We start from the raw sequence: 21,368 nt of genomic DNA on the forward strand, positions 1-21,368 counted from the left end.
CTTAGCCTCGCTCTTCCCACTGCCCTGTAGCGGTGGCAGTGGGGTAATAGGGCTGGGGTTGATGTCAGCTTATAATGCCAGCTGACATCAAGACCAGGTTAGTAATGGAGAGGCGTTTATAAGACACCCCCATTACTAACCCCATAGTGAAAGTTAAAAAAAACACCAACACCCAGAATAAAATCCTTTAATTGAAATAAAGACACAATACTTTAATGTTCTAAATTAAACTCTACTTACCGCATCGCCCATTCCAGCTGAAGCCAACGATCTCCTGCAATAAAAGTAAAATAATTAACCAACCTCATCCTTACCTTTCCATGGTTCCCAGGACGGCTCCAGCACTGCTCCATTGACATGACAGGCTGAATCGCAGCAGAACGCTGCCATCCAGCTTGCCATGCCGCAGACACTGAGAAGCTCCTCAGTGAAGCTCCTCAGTGTCTCGCTGTGACGGCATCCAGATGAGCCGAGGTCATGTCCAATGAACTCAGCTCACCTCATGCACGTCACTGACCGCGTGGGAGAATTCTCCTGCGCACGCTGTGCAGGCAAATGCCATTCAGCTTGTCATCCTTCAGAGACACTGCGGAGCGTAGGCATTGACAGCGTTCTGCTACCATCCAGCCGGCCATCTCAATGCCATCCCAGCGTGGGAGAATTCTCCTGCTCAAGCGGTGACGTCATTTGCCGGCACCGCTTGAGCAGGAGAATTCTCCCACGCTGCCAGTGACGTGCATGAGGTGAGCTGAGTTAATTGGACATGAACTCAGCTCATCTGGATGCAGTCACAGCCAGACACTGAGGAGCTTCTCAGTGTCTGCGGCATGGCAAGCTGGATGGCAGCGTTCTGCTGCGATCCAGCCTGTCATGTCAATGTAGCAGAGCTGAAGCCGTCCTGGGAACCATGGAAAGGTAAGGATGAGGTTGGTTTATTATTTTACTTTTATTGCAGGAGATCATTGGCTTCAGCTGGAATGGGCGATACGGTAAGTAGAGTTTAATTTAGAACATTAAAGTATTGTGTCTTTATTTCAATTAAAGGATTTTATTCTGGGTGTTTGTGGTTTTTTTTTAACTTTGACTATGGGGTTAGTAATGGGGGTGTCTTATAGACGCCTCTCCATTACTAACCTGGGCTTGATGTCAGCTGGCATTATAAGCTGACATCAACCCCAGCCCTATTACCCCACTGCCACCGCAACAGGGCAGTGGGAAGAGCGAGGCTAAGTGCCAGAATTGGCGCATCCTATGGATGCGCCATTTCTGGGGCGGCTGACGGCTGGTGTTTCTAGCCTGGGAGGGGGCCAATATTCATGGCACCCTTCCTGGGCTATTAATATCAGTCCCCAGCTGTCTGCCTAGCCTTTGCTAGCTATTAAAATAGGGGGGACCCCACGTAATTTTTTTTTTGGGTCCCCCATTTTAATAGCTAGTAAAGGCTAGGTATTCAGCTGGGGGCTGATATTAGTAGCCTGGGAAGCTCCGTGGGTATTACCCCTTTCCAGGCTTCAAACATGTGCCCCAGCAGTCTGCTTAACCTCCGCTAGAGACTACAATTACGGGGAACCCCACGCCAATTTTTTTTTTAATAAATCCTTTATTTTACCACTAAATGACAAGTACAGTAACCAACACTATCACTGTACTTATTATATATGTGACTGGCATGTTTCTATCTATCTAATCTATGTGTGATGCTCTATTCTTTCTGTTCTAAATTGTCGGGTACCGGTGTATGCCGCTGATGAATTGCCGGCCGGCTTTTTTAAAGAGACGGGTGCATGAAAATCGGAGGGCACTAGTGTGTTCTGAGTGCCCTGCTATGTTTTTCATGCACCCTCCTATATACCCTGCCTGCCTGTCTGTCTATTTATTCTGCCTGCCTGACGTTTAATTGAGCACTGTTCCCATCGATTTGGGCAATTTTTGACCTTCAGGGGGACCGACAGATAAATGCTCGAGTTTCCCATAGACTTACATTGGGCTCGTTGCTCGGGTCGAGCACCCGAGTATTCCAATGTGCTCTACCAGAGCTTCGAGCACCCGAGCATTTTAGTGCTTGCTCATCACTAGTGAGGACTAAACATAATGTTGGTTTACCTGGTAAGGCCTTAGAAGAAAAAGTTTAAGAAGTCGTAGTTTAGACCATTGCCTTTCTATAGCAAATATTATAATGTTATGATTTAATGTCAAAAGCATAGCTATAGGGGCGGGGAAGCTCATGAGAATGTGATGCAGATTCCTCCTTGTTTCTTGCTATACAAGAGGCAGGCTGCAGGTTGCAAAATGTATATCCCAGTTCACCTGTTCTTTTAAATACCTTAGCTATATAATTTTCTTTCATGTTAAAATACAATAAAATTGAGCTTAATGTTTTACAACTTCTAATTGCTTTCTTAGGATACTAATGTTTCTGTATGGCTAGCCCCTTAAAAATAATGGGGAGCTCAACCACAACTCAGGCGTTGGTTACTTCTTGAATATGCTGTCACACCTGTATTATAAATAGCACTTGGTAGATGAGAGGGCCCCCTTTACAGATTTTAAACTTGGACATAGGAGCGTGAAGTTACACCTCTTTTTAATGTGTTTTTTTATATGGGTTGTTGGGAACTGGCTTTTGTAGGAAAATTTACATAGGAACAATTCTTTCAAAGTCTTATAAACTGTACAAGTATTTGCATTTACACAAAAAAAAAAAAAATACAACTACAAAATGTCATAGGAGACACAATTTAAAAAAGGTTTAACAAAAATGTATGTAAACAGATCAAGAGAACATCAGTAACTAGTATTTAAGCAATAGAAATTTTCGCCATGCAGAGAATATTATCATTCTGGAAAGGGCCACCTCTCTACAGAGGACCTCAGGTTAGCAGCAAGGATCTCCTCAATGGCAATGTTCCCCAACTCCAGTCCTCAAGGCCCACCAACAGGTCATGTTTTCAGGATTTCCTTAGTATTGCTCAGGTGAGAATTCCATCACCTGCACAGGCAATAATTCCATCACCTGTGTAATAGGAAGGAAATCCTGAAAACATGACCTGTTGGTGGGCCTTGAGGACTGGAGTTGGGGAACACTGCTCTATGGCACCTACATATTAAAGGGAAATGGTTATAATTTTTCTTAAACAAGTGTAAGGTTCAAACACCTCTCTCATTAAGCGCACTTCAGCCTTAAATATTCCACTAGTAGCCATTATACATTGCGTAAGGTATGATCATTTATGCCACAAGATGGACAGGAACCTGAAATAACACCTTTAAGCAAGAGCAATAACACAATCTATATTGTACTTGGAGAAACAGTTAGTAGGGGTATAATTTGGATTAAGGAATGTCCTGTGACTGAGGCATTATTTGGGAAGTGACTGTCAAGAACATGTTTGCTGCTTCATTGTCAGCAAGAGTACATTGAACATAAGAAATCAGCATGACTGGTATACAGGATATATAAGGCATTTCTTTTTTCAATGTACATGACCGTGGGAATAAAGGCAGGAACAGTGCTGCACTTTTAGGTGTAGTGAATCATCTTCTGGCTTTGATGTTAAGCCATATTAAATGATTACCTCTTTATTACCAACTACTATACTAACTCTGCATAACACCATATAAAGTAAAACATATTAAGCAATCTTAATATACAAGTTAAACAGAATGTAAGTGCCTGCTTAAGTTTATGGGATCTTGTCACCATAGATGGTGTGTCACTGACAGCACATCAATAACCGTTACAAGATATACGGTCGGATTCAGTTAATGTGACAACTCATTAATTTTTTTCCTGTTCCTGCAATCTTGTAAGTGCACCTGTCTCTGCAAAGTGCCCAGTAAAATATAAAAGAACAGTACCAGTATACATAATCTTATTTTCATCATATCCACACAAGTTATTTTTTTTGCTGGAAGCCTTTACAAAGTACACTGTTATAATGATTATGTTAGCAGGGACAATGGAAAATTTGCCACCCCATTCACTGACTGAGAAATTTGTGTTTGGTGATGCCCATAACAAAAATAGAATGTGGGATAGGTTACATTCAATACGTTTTTAGAGACCCAGCATTTCAAACAGCTATGCAAAGGAAATGGACTCACACGTGGTCATGAGATGCTGTATTATTACATTAGCTTGTCAAAGATGTCTTAAAGAAAAAGCTGCATTGGTAATGTGAAACTAAAGAGCTCTTTTAGAGCCCTTTAAACTCAAGGGCTCTTGTGAGACTACAATGTTTGCACACACCATAGTCACAGAGTAGGTGAAGGTCAAATGAGAAAGGTTTCCATCTAAAAGGGTAGGTCCACATCTGAAGACCATTTTACAGAAATAATCTTCAGCACAAAAGTCATTTTGTAGTTTCATGATATTAGTTGTCATGTTGAGATTCTAAATTACAGTCTATCATAAGACAGAGTTGCATTCACAGGGATTTAATGGAAAAAAAAAGATCTTCATTCATTTCTTATTTTCTTCTCACTTTACAGTTCATATAAATTTAAAATGTTCCAATGCTCGCTCATCCAAGAGGTAAAACAGCAATGGCACTGTGTGGGCAGCAAAGGAGGGCAAAATGCAACTTGTCAACAGTCAATCCGTATCATTTTAATCAGTCTTGTGATGTAATAATAATAATCTTTTTATTTATATAGCAACAACATATTCCGCAGCTCTTTACAATTCAGACAATTTACAGACATTATAGGCACTGTCCCCCATTGGGGCTCACAATCTACATTCCCTATCAGTATGTCTTTGTAGTGTGGGAGGAAACCGGAGAACCCGGAGGAAACCCAGGCAAACACGGGCAGAACATACAAACTCCTTGCAGATGTTGTCCTTGGTGGGATTTGAACCCTGGACCCCAGCGCTGCAAGGCTGCAGGGCTAACCACTGAGCCTCCGTGCTGCTCTATGTACTGTAAATCTCATTTATATAAATGCAGCACATATCAGGGACAGGTCAGCTCCACCTTGGATAATAAAGCCAAATAGGAGGAAACCTCACAATCCAAAAATATATAGATAAGAAAAACACATTACAGACATTCAAAGACACTCACCCATTCTCACTGGTTTTTGGCCCAGCCAACACAGAAATAACGATAAATCTGTGATATACATGGGGGATTTTACAGCTGTATCCTCTAACTCAATTTATCAGATTTTAATACATTTTTATGGGATTTTCTTATTGAAGTTAAAGATTTTATATGAAGGCACACCATAATTCAAAAACTGTATCCAGCTAAGGATATCTATCACAACTTTGTAGAAAAATAAGAATTAAAAAACAAAAACACACACAAAAAAAATGTATCATAAACAATTTTAGCAATGATATCCAATAGGGGTTAACATTTTTGGGAACGTTTAAGTATGCAGCAACCCTTTCAAGAATTGGCGATTTTTTTATTTATTACTCCTGGTTTGTTTGGTTTGTTTCTTTTAAGAGCCACAACTTTTTCATTTTAGTGTGGTCTTTTAATGTATGGTTTAAATAATGTTATATTGGTTTTACGTTTCATAGATTGGACTTTTACAAACATAATACTAAATATGTTTATTTTGTTAATTTTTTTTTTCATTTTTAACCTTATTTTTTAGCTCTCTTAGATTACTTAAAGTTTAACTGTCGATTTAATTAATATTTTATACAGTGGTGTGAAAAAGTGTTTGTCTCCTTCCTGATTTCTTTTTCTTTTGCATGTTTGTCACACTTAAATGTTTCAGATCACAAAACAAATTAAAACATTACACAAAGAAAACACAAGTAAACACAAAATGCAGTTATTAAATGAAGGTCTTTATTATTAAGGGAAAAAGAAATCCAAACCTACAAGGCCCTGTGTGAAAAAGGGATTGCCCCTTAAATCTAATAACTGGTTGGGCCACCCTTAGCAGCAACAACTGCAGTCAAACGTTGGCGATAACTGGCCATGAGTCCTTTACAATGCTCTGGAGGAATTTTGGCCCACTCATCTTTGTAAAATTGTTGTAATTAAGCCACATTGGAGGGTTTCAGAGCATGAATTGCCTTTTTAAGGTCATGCCACAGGATCTCAAATCAGATTAAGATCAGGACTTTGACCAGGCCACTCCAAAGTCTTAATTTTGCTTTTAAGCCATTCAGAGGTGGACTTGCTGGTGTTTTGGATCATTGCCCTGCTGCATAACCCAAGTGCGCTTCAGGTTGAGGTCACGAACAGATGGCCGACATTCTCCTACAGGATATTTTGGTAGACCGCAGAATTCATGGTTCCATTTACCACAGCACTTCTTCCAGGTCCTGAAGCAGCAAAACAGCCCCAGACCATCACACTACCACCACCATATTTTACTGGTATGATGTTCCTTTTCAGAAATGCCATGTTACTTCTACGCCAGATGTAATGGGACATACACCTTCCAAAAAGTTAAACTTTTGTCTCGTCAGTCCATAGAGTATTCTCCCAAAAGTCTTAGCGATCATCAAGATGTTTTCTGGCAAAACTGAGATGAGCCTTCGTGTTCTTTTTGCTCAGCAGTGGTTTTCGTCTTGGAGCTCTGCCATGCATGCCATATTTGCCCAGTCTCTTTCTTATGGTAGTCATGAACACTGAACTTAACGGAGGCAAGTGAGGCCTGCAGTTCTTTGGATGTTATTGTGGGGTCTTTTGTGACCTCTTGGATGAGTCGTTGCTGTGCTCTTCAGGTAATTTTGTCGGCTGGCTACTCCAGGGGAAGGTTCACCACTGTTTCATGTTTTCGCCATTTGTGGATAATGGCTCTCACTGTGGTTCGCTGGAGTCCCAAAGCTTTAGAAATGGCTTTATAACCTTTTCCAGACTGACAGATCTCAATTACTTTGTTTCTCATTTGTTCCTGAATTTCTTTGGAGCGCAGCAGGATGTCTAGCTTTTGGGGATCTTTTGGTCTACTTTGGTTCACTTTGTCAGGCAGGTCATATTTAAGTGATTTCTTGATTGAGAACAGGTGTGGCAGTAATCAGGCCTGTGTGTGGCTAGGGAAATTGAACTTGGCTTCCCAAAGATGTGATAAACCACAGTTATTTATGTTTTAAGGAGGGGGGAGGGGGGCAATCACTTTTTCACACAGGGCTCTGTAGGTTTGGATTTACTTTTCCATTAATAATAAAGACCTTCATTTAAAAACTGCATTTTGTGTTTACTTGTGCTATCTTTGTCTAATATTTACATTTGTTTTGTAATCTGAAACATTTAAGTGTGACAAACATGCAAAAGAACGAGAAATCAGGAAGGGGGCAAACACTTTTTCACACCACTGTACATGAATAGTACATGTGAAAATAAGAAACTTTGTAGTATATCTGATCATAGAAATCTGCTTTTTTTCTCCTCCTGGACTGATCTGTCATTCTCAATTTCTGGGTAAAATCTGTATTCGGTGAAGACAGATTGTTACATTACTGAGATAGGAGATGACTGTTGTTACTGATAAGATTCTAAGTAAAGGGGAGGAGGGAGAAGCTAGAGCTCCTCCCCCTTTATATAGAATCTTGCTTGTACCAACTGTCATCTCCTATCTCAGTAGTGGGAAAGTTAGTCTTTGCTGACTTTACCTGGGAATTGAGAATTATGAAAATAAAAGATCAGTCCAGGAGGGGAAAGAAGATTTATTACAAAGTTTCTTATTTTCACTTGTACTATTGATTTCTGAAATAAAAATGAAAACTACGGTCATTCTTTAAATCTGCGATCATTTAATCGGTCATATTTTATACTGCAATTAATTTTGCTGTCAGTGATTGACATCAGCATTTAAATAAAGATCAGCAATTGTAGTTTGCTCCAGTCACAACTGTTAGTGGCAAGTGCTGGCTGTGAAACACAGCTGTCATCTGCCTGCTACATAGATACCATAAGCAGCCTGTGATGAAAATATGTCACAGATTATTAAGGGGTTAAAAGTATGCCAGGCCAGAAAGGTAATCTAACACAGGTGTTAGAACCGGTGGTTATAAGAGGTCATAAATTCTGGTTAGGGGGTTAGAAAGGTGTGGGGTATCAAGAAGATGCTAAGATTTTGAAGAGGAGAGAAAAGCTGTTAGAGACTTAAGTTGGACCCAGAGGGTATGTTGGAGCTGGAGATAGTGGAAGAATGCCAATCATGGGACCCTATACTTCTCCCTGAACACAGTGAAGGAGGAAGACCCACTGATACAGGCCCCCATGGTGTCTGGCAGCCAGAAGCATAGCTAGAATACACCGCAGTGTTTGGTCATTAAAAAAATGCCAAAAGGAACTATCATGGGTGGGGTATGAAAGGTGTAGAGGAACTTGGGCAAATAAATTATTTTGAACAGGTTAATTATGCCCATAAGTGTCAGCGGTATGTGGTTGTATGACTTGGAACTGTGTGTCTGTTCACAGTGACTCAAGATTGGCTTCCAGAAATCTGTTAACACCCGGTGAGACAATAACTCTCATATACTTTATTCTATTAACGTCCTAAAGGGTAACCCAATAGGGAAATTTCTTGTCTATACCCTGTGGGAAATATCGGCAAACTAAGGCCAACTTAAAGAAGTTGTCCACTACTTTATCCCCCCCCTCCTCCAATCTATGCCCCCAGGGCCCCTAAGACTTATTGTAAATGCCTTCTGTTGCTGATAATGCCTGTGAGCGGCGCTATTGGTGCTCACAGGCATCACGTGACCCTGCGCTGACGTCATGACAAGTGAGGCGTGACTCAGCACTGGGGTCCCCGCGGTGGCATCTGGGTTGTGGGCGGGGTTACTCCCCACGTCACACCCAGCATCCACCGCGCGCTTTCCCAATGAATGGGGAGAAGCAGAGAGAGCGGTGGATGTCGGGTGTGACGCTGGGGGGGGGGGGGGGGGTAACCCTGCCCCCAGCCTGGCATCCACCGTGGAACCAGGAAGAACGTGACCCCCGGCTGCTGCCAGCACTTGTTGTGACATCAGCAGATGTCAGAGCCGGCTGCAGCCGGGGGTCATGTGATGCACGTGAGCGGCCAGTGATCGCGCCGCTCACAGGCATTATCTGCAACACAAGGTACTTACAAGAAGTCTTAGGGTCCCCGAGGTGATACATGAGGGGGGGGGATATAAAGTAGTGGACAACCCCTTTAACCTCACACCTAGATCCAAATTCCTTTTTGAAATCAAGTAGTGAAGCTGGGGAAAGACCATAATCTACCAGATAGACAAGATTGTAGCCATACAATGAAACTTTCAAAACTACAATGCCTTAGGACTCCTGTGATATTGGTAGGACTCCTGTGATATTGGTGGATTAGCGAATGGCCAATACAATAGGAGCGAGAGAAAGGGCAATGAAAATTGGTGAAAGGAGTCAGCTCTGCTTATTTATCTTTTCCCAAGTAAAAAAGAGTTCTGATAAGTGCAAATTCATTTCAACCATAGGGGAATCAAAGTCTCAGCCATTTGGGAAATTTTATTTCAGATATGGTCAAACAAGTTGAAAGCCTTACAACTGTCTGGAGAGAGAACAAAACCAAGTGATATTGAGCTTCATGTAACAGATATTAATAATCAAATCATAATTCTGAATATATAAATTTTATTGTTTGGCAAAAAGCTGGTCTGATCAGGATGTCTGAGTGAAACTATTGCAATATGTGCAATATCAAAGTGAGGATTTTGGCGAATATTAATATCATCACATCAACCTATGGGGGGGAGTAAGTAAACAAGCATCAGAGCGTCATTCCTCAGCTTCACCAACAGAATTATAATAACCTCTAACATAGAAGAGGAAGTTTCTACCAAAGACCGCCTCAAAAAGTTTGCACAAACTGAGAGCCACAATTGAGAGTTGGCCTCAAACCAGTCCCCTCCAAGACCATCCAAGCCAGAGGTTTTACAGGCAGCAGCTTTTTATTATACCTAGTTGTGATGTGGGCATAGAGGAACTTTTTCATAAGTCCAGTAATGCTCCATAGGGTAAAGGCTTGAAGGAATGTGCTGGCTACATGGCCTTTTGACTGTAAAGTTCTTTGTAAAAAATATTTAAATAAACAAAATTAATTTGAAGTCAGTGAGTGCATTGATTGCCCCATGGTTTACCACATATATTTTGCCCCTAGTCATACACAGGGAATTGGTGTGAAAAGTGGTCAGAATAGATGATGACTCGGTGGTTAGCAATGTAGGCTTGCAGCATTGGGTTCAGATCCCACCAGGGGCAATATCTGAATGGAGTTTATATGTTCTCTCCATGGTTTGCGTGGGTTTCCTCCGGATTCTCTGGATTTCTCCTACACTGCAAAGACATCCTGATAGGGAATTTATAGTGCGAGTCCTAATGGGGAGAATGATGATGATGTAAGTAAATTGCTGTGGAAACTAATGACCCTATATAAAATATCCACATCTTCCAAGAGCAATATCTTTTTATTTTTCCATTGACAAAGCCATACGAGGACTTTTTTTGTAGGACGACCAGCAGTTTTGCTTGATACTATTAATTTTACCATGCAATGTACAGAAAAACGTGAAAAAAATTCCAAGTGGGATAAATGGTGAAAATATGTAATTCCGCCATTGCTTTTTGGGCTTTGTTTTTCAATATTCATTTTATGGTAAAAGTGACCAGGAAACCTAATTCTCCAGATCAACAAAATTCAAAATTACAGTGGCACCAAATTTGCATACATTTTGTTTTTTTAAATTGGTGGAAAAAAAATTCGGAAAATTGCGAAAAAAAAAATATAATAATAATCATATGGTTTGTGTCACCATTTTCCAAGACCTGTAACGTTTTTATCTGTCCATTAATAGAGCTGTTTGACGGTTTGTTTCTTTTGTATGGTGAGCCGATTGTTTTATCGATACCAATTTGGGACACATACAATATGAACGGTTTTACTGTATTTTTTAGGGAGATGTGGTGACCAAAAAAACACAATGTTAACATATTGATTTTTTTTCTTTTTATAGTGTTTATAATATTGGTTAAATTAAGTTTTTGACAAACTATACTTTTATGGACGGGGTGATACCAAATTTTTTTTTAATGGGGAAAAAAGGGAGTCATAAAAATATGTACCAGTATATATTTTTTAAAATATTCTTTTTTATTTCTTAGTCCCATTAGGGGACTTGAACCTGTGATCATCTTGTACAATGCACTCAAATTCCTCAGCCTGTAGTTGAGAGTCACAGGAGTACCAAGATGGCAACTATAGGATAGGCTCCCGGCTGCAATGACAACCAATTGGTGCCCTGTGAACCGCACCATTTGAATGCCACTATCAGAGATTGATAGCGGCATCTATATGGCTAACAGCAGTGATCGGAGCTTAGTTCCGCTTGATGGTGGTAGAGACAGATGCTAATTATGTAACATATCCGGTATTGACCACGTAAGGAGTTCAGCTTCTGAGCCCTCTCCACTTGTGGTGACAACAGCATGCAATTTTGTGCTAAGGGATGAATAGACCTACCACTGAAGATCTCTTAAACAAACTTCTAATCAAATTCACATATATCTATAAACTTTGGAAAATTTTATATCACTGGAGTAAACTATACGAGTCTTCCACTGACAATAACCTCTTCACTCCGCAGCCAATTTTCATCTTTTCGTTTTTTCCTGCTCTTCTTCCAAGAGCCATAACTTTTTTTTTTTTGCCAAATAGCCATACGAGGGCTTGTTTTTTGCGGAACGAGTTGTACTTTTGGATGACACCATTCTTTTTATAATGTGATGCACTGGAAAGCGAAAAAAACATCCAAGCGCTTTGAAATTACAAAAAAAAGTGCAATTCCACAATTGTTTTTTTGGGTTTTTATTTAGCATGATCACTATATGGTAAAACTGATCTGGCAATATGATTCTCCAGGTCAGTATGACTACACAGACACCAAACATGTACAGTTTTGTTTTTTTATTTAAGTGATGAAAAGAAATTCGGAAACTTGTAAAAAAAAAAAAAGTTGCTTACATCGCAAAGACCAGTAACATTTTCAATTTTCAGGATATGGGGCTGCGTGAGGGCTTATTATTTTGTGCCCTGAGGAGACGTTTTTACTGATACCATTTTGGATTTGGGGTAGATACAATGTTTTGATTGCATTTTACTGCATTTTATTGCAATGTTGCAGCAGCCAAAAAAAGGAATTCCGGTGTTTTGATTTAGATTTCTCGTTATGTAAATTACCCATCAGATTAATTTATTTTATATTAATAATAGATCAGACTTTTACGGATGCAATGATACCAAATGTGCATTTTTTTTTTTATTGTTTTATTTTTAATGGGGCAAAATGGAGGTGATTTGAACTTTTGTATATTTATTTTTTCATATTTGAAAAATAGATATTTTTTTTCTCTGTTAACTGTATTTGTTAGTCCCCTTAGGGGATTTGAAGCAGTGATCATCTGATCGTTTGTACTATACATAGCAGTGCATCAGCGTATAGCAAAAATCATGGTCTCCTATGAAAGTTGGCATTCACAGGTGAATAGTCATAGCAAGCACAGAGATATTCAGTAGACCCCGGGTTGTCATAGCAACTTATCAGTGCCCCGCGATAACGCCATGGGTGCGCCAAATGATGCCCCCACCGGCGTGTGTTACAGGCCGCTGCCAGAGACAGAGCATTCAACAGGTTAACAGCCCGTTAAATGCCTAGTGCTCCTCCCACGGCTATTAGAGGCAGATGATGGCTGATAAAATCAGCCATCATCAGCTGGGAAAGATGCGGGCTTGGTGTGCGAGCCAGCATCAAAGTTAGAGACACAACATATGACGTAAATGTACTTCAAATGTCGAGAAGAGGTTAAAGGGGATCTGCGGAAGTAGAAAAAAAATAACTAAAAGAAATGTCATTATAAATGTAATTTCTAAATACCTTTAATTAGCAAATAATTGTTTTGTCTAGGAAGATAATCATTATAGAATGAAAATGGCCACTGTCTTTTTACAAATGACAGAAACCTGTCCTAGAACGGTAGGACAGGTGCTGGTGAGCATTTGCAGTAGGACGCTTTGCCTCCTGACTTCAGTCTGCACATTCCTATAAAAAGGAGCAACCTGTATCAAGGCTCGTCCAGACAGTGTATCTGCCCGAGTTAAAAAGGATCTTATCAGATTTGTAGGCAAACTCCAATCTTTATGTAAAATTAAGTAAATGATATACATGGTTACTTAGACGGGTTTCTTTCCTGTTTTGACAGATGTCACACTGATGCAATAGTATTATCCCACACACTCCTAATGATGGGCAGCAAATGGTATCTTTCTCTTTCTATATCTGCAATGTACTGCGCTTTTTCATGTGCTAGGTACCAGTCATACCAACCTAAGCCTTTAACCCATCCTCTACTATACCTACTTTACCCAAGTTGCCTTCTCCTGTAACAAAGGAAAATTTCAGTTGAACTTAGACTGGTAAATCAGCATTTTTTTAGTAAACCTTTGAATATGTGTACATGACTGACTACTAGAGGTGATGGCAAACAAACCTCTAAACTGCATCGAAACATAGCTAAGTGAGCCACATGCTGGTGTGTCAGCAAATCATCCTAGGATTTTTTTTTCATAGTCCAAATATGCGTGAAGACAACATATAAGAACTCTTTATTTTGACTGTAACAAACCTTGAAATTCCTACAGGATGCCATTACACATGAGCTTGTCCATCATGCCAGACCAACAAGTGAGAAGGCAAGAGAAGATGGACAGAAAATCAGCTCCCGCAGAAGGAGGTCAACTCTGAAGACATGGTTTAACCAGCGGAGTTCAGACAGGTCAAAGTGTGACCGGCTCAGACCTGGGGTGAAAAGTTCACACAGCTGAAGAAAAACCAATATGTCCGGGTAGAAGCTTGCTATACCATTTATTTCAATTTACAACAAACCATGCATATAAAATCTAGATAAATTCCATTCTAATCACATGTAGCTACACAATTTATGCAAACAGATGTCTTTGAGGAGTCTTTTTTTTTTCCTCCAATACGTTCAATGAAGGAAATGACTAAAGGCGGCCAGGGGTTCAAAGACTTCATTAAGAATGTTACGTAATTGCATTGTGTAAAGAAAAAAAATGTTATTTCTGTTGCACATTTTATACATGGCACTGCAATAATGAGAATAAAGTACAATCACTCTACAGCCATCCTCGCCTTGAAATACAGACCTTACAAAACAGAAGGCATTAATAAGAAGTACAAGTATATAAATGGCCAAGGTTCAATGCAATGTCAAAAACACATTGTAGGAACTTTTCTGTATTTAAACTGTTACTCTATGATGTATGCGGCATTATTTTTGTGTGCTTGTTAAAGATATATCATATATAGTCCTATATATTTGGTCTTTTGCAATATAAAGTGACACAGGAGGTAATGTCTATTAGTAGCAGATTTCTGACTCGGTAAAGAAGAATAAGGACCTGGCATCACACCAGACATTAGAAGTGGTCGAGGTGGTAATTATATGTATTTAACTGCACTAATGAAATAGGTCAATTTTCTTAAACTCATGAATGAGAAGGGTATTAAACCAAATTTTCAATTTAGAAATTAAAAAAATAAAAAAAGTGCCAAAATAGGAAACTTGAGGCATTGATCACACGTTACTTCACTCCATAACTATGTATAGTTAGCACCTCATGAACTGTATAGATGCACTAGTAACTGCACAAAAGCACTAATAAATGACTACCATACTGTAACCATATGACAAAAAAATACATGTATCTTATGTTAGAAACGCAAGAGGTTGGTAAACTAAAGTCTATAAACTATAATCCAGCAAAAAATTGGACTGAAAGGGTGTTGTAAAAGTGAGTACTGTATTTCCTCAAAAATCCTAGGTAGCATGACGGGTTCAGAAGCCGGTGAAACAATACACTATAAGATAAAAAAAGCAAACAAGAAAAAAACTCAATTTCAAATGTGCAAGCAATGAAAGACTGATAGTAAACTTGACCTGCCAATGGTAGCATCCAGTGGCCATTTTTTATCCCTTTTCACCAAAGCCCTCCCTTCTAAATGTGCACGGTCAGGTCAGGCATGGACTCGGGTGAAACTCCGTTCACATTTACATACAGGCGGAGTTTCACAAAGAAAGCCCATCTGTTCCCGTCACACAGTACAAATCGAGTGTCACCCAACTTGCTGCTAACGGCAGACTCCTTTCCCATTAGGAAAGGTAGCAAAGATCTGGTTATGGAGTGGCTGATTTGAGTATAAATACCAGAAAGCTAAAGACATTTTACTACAAGCCATAAACCTTATTTTTTTTGCCTTTTATGGCTCTTTCAGCCTCTTCTCTTTCAGTCTCCCAACAGGGAATCACAAGGACCAGTCACCTATAAAAAATAAATTCTAAAAAGCAAGGTCCTTGGATAAACAGTATGTGTGCATGGGTGCAGAGGGGACTGCAGGAACAGACTAGGATAAACACACCATGAACTCTGAACTTTCTATGCCCTTCAGTCTAATTAATATACTTGGTGTTATTCCTGGAACTGATAAAATAAAAAATCTCTTGCAAAACACTACTTTGATGAGGTGAAAGCAAAGGATGTAGTATGTAGGGATAATGCATTACGTTGGAATTCTTTTTATGTTTGCGCTGTAATATTCATAGATCACATAATAAAGAAATTCTTCCTCCCCTCCAATCAGTTCACCAACTTGCCAATTAAAATAAAAGTTTTTTCTTTTCCCATTTATACCGCCTGGCATTAAAATGGAATACACAAGGCAAACTCTTTTTTTTTCCTTTTGAGTCATGCTTTTAATTTGCACAAAAAAGACTTAAATAAACATCTATCAAATCTGGTCCAGTGAAAGAGTTTGGAGAACCACCATAATACAGTGCAGCTAGCAGGTGCTTGCCTGTTCCCCATCTGTCTCCCACTCTGGCATTGCCGCAGTATTTCATCCCTCATAAAATTTCCAGTTTTGCAAGTAGGATTTGTTATATCCCAGGGATCGTGGCGTTGCATCTTCCTCCAAACCATTGGCCATAGTTGTAACAACCATCAGCATCATGCAACATCTGTAAAGAATTTACTGATATAATTCCAGTATCATCTCACTTTTCAACAGTGGCAAAATGAACAAAACACTGTTCATGGGCTGCATACAAAGACTTCAGTAAAAAACAATCCATACAATGTGAAGTAGCAAAACGACCTCATGGCTATGTCCAATAATGAAAAAAATGTTGCAAGACAGTCCGCTTCTGCTATTACAAATTATATAACCACAAACAGTGAAAAATCCCTTGGTGGGAAAGTTTAAAGTAAGGAGATGAACAGGGACTGAACCTTGAACTCCATTTACCCTTTGAACTCATTACTTTTACCGGGGCTCAGTGTGCTTTGCTTTTAGACAAATTTCACAACAAGCCGGACCCCTCGCTCATAGCTCCTCTCAGGATAAGATATATGTTCATGGGGTTGACCCAATTACCTGCGGCTTCCTTTCTCTGCAAGGTGAAAGCTGCATGTGTGAACATATATTGAACTCTGAACTCTTCGTACCACGTCTTTAAGCTGAAAATTTCCTTTTCTTTTTCGGATCTATTTTCCATGGTAATGTTTCTTGCTGTGACGGAGCAAGTTTGTCCAGCAGCAGGCTACAGAACAAGCTACTTAATAAAACATTTGCTTGAAAAACAGATTGCGGAATGGGGCTCTTTATTGCACGCCGAGTGCTTTATATTATAATGAAATAATGCATTTTCCTTTTTCCTGACCTGGGTTATTGCCGGCTTGGGGCTATCAGTTACCATGCAGAAGAAACTGACACACGTATGTGTGTGTATAAGCCTCTCAGTCTATACTCTTACACACATACACCTCACAACCCGCTGCCCAGCTGACCCATAGCACCCACATTTTGATCTTGATATTCGCCAATTTCACTCGGTGTAAAAACAAATAAGTGTTGAAAGAATTGTATTTCGCAGACACAGCAGAATGCATTTTCAGCACCATTAACTTCTGCCACTGCCTCTGGGAAGTACATTAAAATGTTTCTATATACTGGTCCATGTTAATTAAAAAAAAAAGTGGCAACTTAATTCCATTTTGTTCTTTTTGATGTTGTGTCACAGTTCAAATTAACTCATTAAAACTAAAGGCAGAACGATCGGGGCTTCACAATCAATGGTTAACAAGGTATTTCTGATGCTGACCAATTGTAGTAGCCAGGTTAATATGTATTTACTGGGTGTCAGACTCTTTTCTTGGAATGGCTTCTTGCTTCATTAAATGATCTGCCTGCTATTTAACAGATGAAATGGCTTTATTATTCCATGGAGATCCCTGAAGAATTCCTAAAAATGCCCAAGGGGTTTGTACTCCAGCGCTGAGGAAAAAGCTGTTTTTTTAATACAAAGCAAAGATTGGAAATATGAAGACAGAGGCTCCTTATGCTCAATAAGGGTAGATTTGTATGTTTTTAAGCAGCAATGTGCAAGGAATGATGATAATTTATGGAGCCATTGACGAAAGAGGACTGTTCCTCACTTAAATGCCTTATCTGCAGCGGGAACAACCTTTAGCCAGCTGCTGAACCTAAAACTTTACAGGGGTGATAATGTTTTGGAGAAATTTGTCAGAGCTCCAACTGATACAATCGGTCTGAGGGGCCCTTGTGAGGCAAAGGCTGAGTAACGTCTCCTTTGCAGCCATTCATTTTCTTAATGAACAAGGTGCTATTAGCCTGAAAGGATAGACCTGGTTTCAGGAAAGAATTAAACACACTGCCACAGATGCTCCAGCATTTAAGGACAGCAAGAACAGCAACACAATAAATATACAAAACCATGCCACAAGCAAGTAGTGATTAATCCACATGCACATACATCCACGGAAACTACCGGCATTAACAAAAAAATTACCGGAAGCCAGGTTTCATTAGAAGCTACAATAGTATGAGAATACCAACGCAAATCACTAGATTGTAAGTGTTACTGGATAGAAGCAACCCAACAACATTGGAAACAATAGTTTATAACTAGTATGTAATAAATAGCGTAGCCAAACCCAGTAGCCAAGTAGAGGGAATTAGGCACCGACCGCTAATTCTTTGAATGCTTTCTAAGGACAACTATGAAAGTTCTTTATGTTGGGTCACTACTAAAAATTTCCCGATATACCATGAGAAAAGCATAGATCAAAACTCAGAAAAAGTGGCAAGAATGTGTAATCTCCAGTATATTTACACTCCACCAGTCCGATAGGCAGAGAGGAGCAGGAACCTCGGTCTAATGCTTCCTATTACATCGGGAATTTAATTGGAAGAGACATAGATCTGCGATGAGGCAGCAGATTATTATCACATGTAGCAATGTGAATGAGGGAAAAACCTAATTATTCATGTACATTGTAGCTAGGTACAAATAGTGAATGTAAGCGTTGTGCTGCATTATTACTACTGAATGGAGGTCAATGTAATTTTTCCACAGAAATCGTACAGAATGTAGCAACTTTTGTTTTAAGTTTTGAAGTGACAGCCATTTTATCCTACAAATATAAGAATTACTTTTCAGGAAGGATGTACTTTTCCCTACGTCCACAAGGGGGCAATGCATCTCTTGTTCTCTGCTAAATAAAACTACCTCCACCGAGTTTAGTGTTTGTCAAATTAAAAAAACAAACAAAAAAAAAACTATCAGCAACTTGTTTTTAAAGCATTAAAAATAAGCACAGACACGTCAGGACCCCAGGCAATGTGCCTTTTTACTTGCCATTTATGGAGGTATAAAAACCAAACTCATTCACTTCTCATTCACTGCCGTATACTAAACAACTTCAATTATGAGCTTGATGCTCGTAATTAAAGAGCCGCTTTCACCAAGCAACACAACCCAGATAGCAGAGCAAATGAGAACGCGCAGCTAGAGCAGACATCTGGATGGCCAGTTGGTGAAGTGATATTTTTGTACCATTTTTAATTTTTACCACCTCTGTCATTAAAAGATTATCCAACTGCCGAAGAAATCGTAACCCATACTATACACTAACGCTTGGGCAAGTAGAGCCAGGATGAGTGGAACACCTCCCCCTCCCCGGTTTTCTCTTATTCTCGCAAACCTAAAATAAGAAAGCAATAAAACTGCAGAAATATTGTCACATATAGACACCTCTATAGGCCGTATTTTTTATGCACATAAAACCGTTGCACGCTAAAGTCTGGCTGTGATACAGTATCATTTTTGTACACTTTTATATAGAATAAACATTTTATGTATGGCAAACACTGCTTTTCTCTGTAACTAACCAGAAGGGAGCAGGATATACAAGTTTTATGTATGCCGCCCAAATTTCACTTACCTTCATCCAGGTAATCAGAGGGAAGAGAGACCTCGTCAGAAGCCGTGCCGTGACTCAGGCTACGATTATCATCATAACTGTCCTGCCCTAGTGTGCCTGTGTCAGTTTCATCATCTAAGGGAAATATCATACAGCATTACTCACAATATGCACATTTTCTGTATTTATAGTAGGGAAAAAATTGCATCTGGCTTCTGTTAATACTTCTATTTACTTCAAGTTATTCCATGACATTGTACCCACATTATAATCTATGATGTAAGACATGCCACATGAAACTCATATTATTCCCATTTTCCAGCACATTAAAAATGTAGTAATATTTAGAAGATAAAACGCACACAAACAAGGTAACGTGTTTCACGATTAATCCACACATCTAACTACACGTTATGCTATTTCGCACATAATGGACTCTTGGGCCAGGCCTACACAAAATATCGCTACCTATTGGTGGCAATAGTCTACTTTTTTTAAAAGTTTCAGAAGATGTAAAAATTGTGACAGGAAAAATAAATAAAAAACAAACTGTTTCATATCTCCTCATGAACATGTACTGTATATTCATAACTTGCCTCATATCTTCCCCACAGAGCATAATCAAAGACAGCGAGAATGCTAAAAATCAAGAATTTTTAAGAAATCTTTACATTTTAAAATCAGATAATTGAGCATGTAGAGGACTGCAGTACAGATTAAAAAAAGGTGGCTTCAGAGATAACATGAAGGCATTTACTACACCATATACAGCATACTCCTAGCTGAACGAGGACTATAGCAGACATGATCCCATTCACAGGCTGACATGAAAACACACATAACTGTTCTTTATGCTGTGGCACCCTATGTCTCATTCTCCTTTAAATTCCCATGATGAATTGTGGAGAAACTGGATTTACTGTCATAAAAATGGGAAAATATTACTTTGCACACATTCCAGCGGTGATCCATCTATTCCAAGCCGAGAAGGCATACGAGCTGCTCCACTGACTGTAATGTGGTGGACACGTATACAAGTAATTTCTTAACATGGTTATCACATCATCAATCTGCACCAAAGACACCTATCACAGTTTATTAACCAGTGAGATAATTTTCTATAGTAATGTGATCATGAATATCCATTTACTGCAGGAATATCATAACGGATGCAATGCAAGAGACATTATCCCTGGCATGCCTCATACATCCAAGTGAAGATGACAGCTGAGAACCTGCTCAAGTGATCAAGTTCTCACTGGAGCACAAACCTTGGGTGACAGGTCTGGCAACTGGTGCTTCTGTAATTAGATGGCGAGAGACTATAAGAGAACCAATATAAGGGAGGCAGTGACGTCCGCTGGGGACATGGTCAGCCAGTCCTAGTCACACAGTTACTAGACATCACAAATAATTCCTTCATTAATTAGCTGCCTTGCTCCTGACGTCCAAAGAGATCTATATCTTACAGTAAAAACAATATAATTAGCTGAGCACTCTGGACCAATCTATTCAACTTTGCTGGCTTCTAACACTGCAGCTCTACTACAAACTGCAGCTGGCACCTCACCCTGGATAATAAGGGCTGCAGTAATAGGAAGGCATGCACAGGATGCACAAGTTGTTGTCTTCCTGCACATTAGCATAGACGATACATCCCTGCCAGAATCAACATATCTGGAAAACAATATAGGACATGTGGGACATAACTGCACTTTTAGATTATGTTTGTTATACAAGATCTGAAATCGTCAAGTGCTGCCTTATTATTACACACGGATTATATTATAGATCATGTATGAACATGGGGAAGCACAACAGAATCCAGCTCAGTACTGCCGCCAGTGATGTCAGCTGATTTGATTTTTTGTTGTTTCAGTGTTTTCATCTCTGCTTCCCCCATATTGCAGATACAAATAATGATTAGCTATATGAAAGTCACAAATGTAAAATAGGTTTCTGTAATAACAATCCAGTTTTTTAAGCTCACTTGACTTCTATTCAGTGTACTGAGTTATGCCAACTTCATTGCGGAAACTAACTTTGGCTATATGATGTGTTTGTGGGCTTACAGGGAT

At 39.5% G+C, this 21,368-nt stretch overlaps 1 protein-coding gene across 1 annotated transcript in view; it reads right to left on the reverse strand.

Annotated features, from left to right (window-relative positions):
• SKAP1 (src kinase associated phosphoprotein 1) overlaps window positions 1–21,368 on the reverse strand; it is a 682,301-nt gene that overhangs the window by 478,071 nt on the left and 182,862 nt on the right. The window contains exon 4 of the mRNA XM_073683515.1: window positions 19,312–19,425. Coding sequence (XP_073539616.1) covers window positions 19,312–19,425 — 114 coding nt within the window. The remainder of the gene's footprint in view (window positions 1–19,311; window positions 19,426–21,368) is intronic.

This window comes from Phyllobates terribilis, unplaced genomic scaffold (assembly GCF_046119375.1).
Source record: "Phyllobates terribilis strain yellow unplaced genomic scaffold, ASM4611937v1 Scaffold_5__5_contigs__length_657084704, whole genome shotgun sequence".
In the NCBI taxonomy this organism is placed as follows: Eukaryota; Metazoa; Chordata; class Amphibia; order Anura; family Dendrobatidae; genus Phyllobates; species Phyllobates terribilis.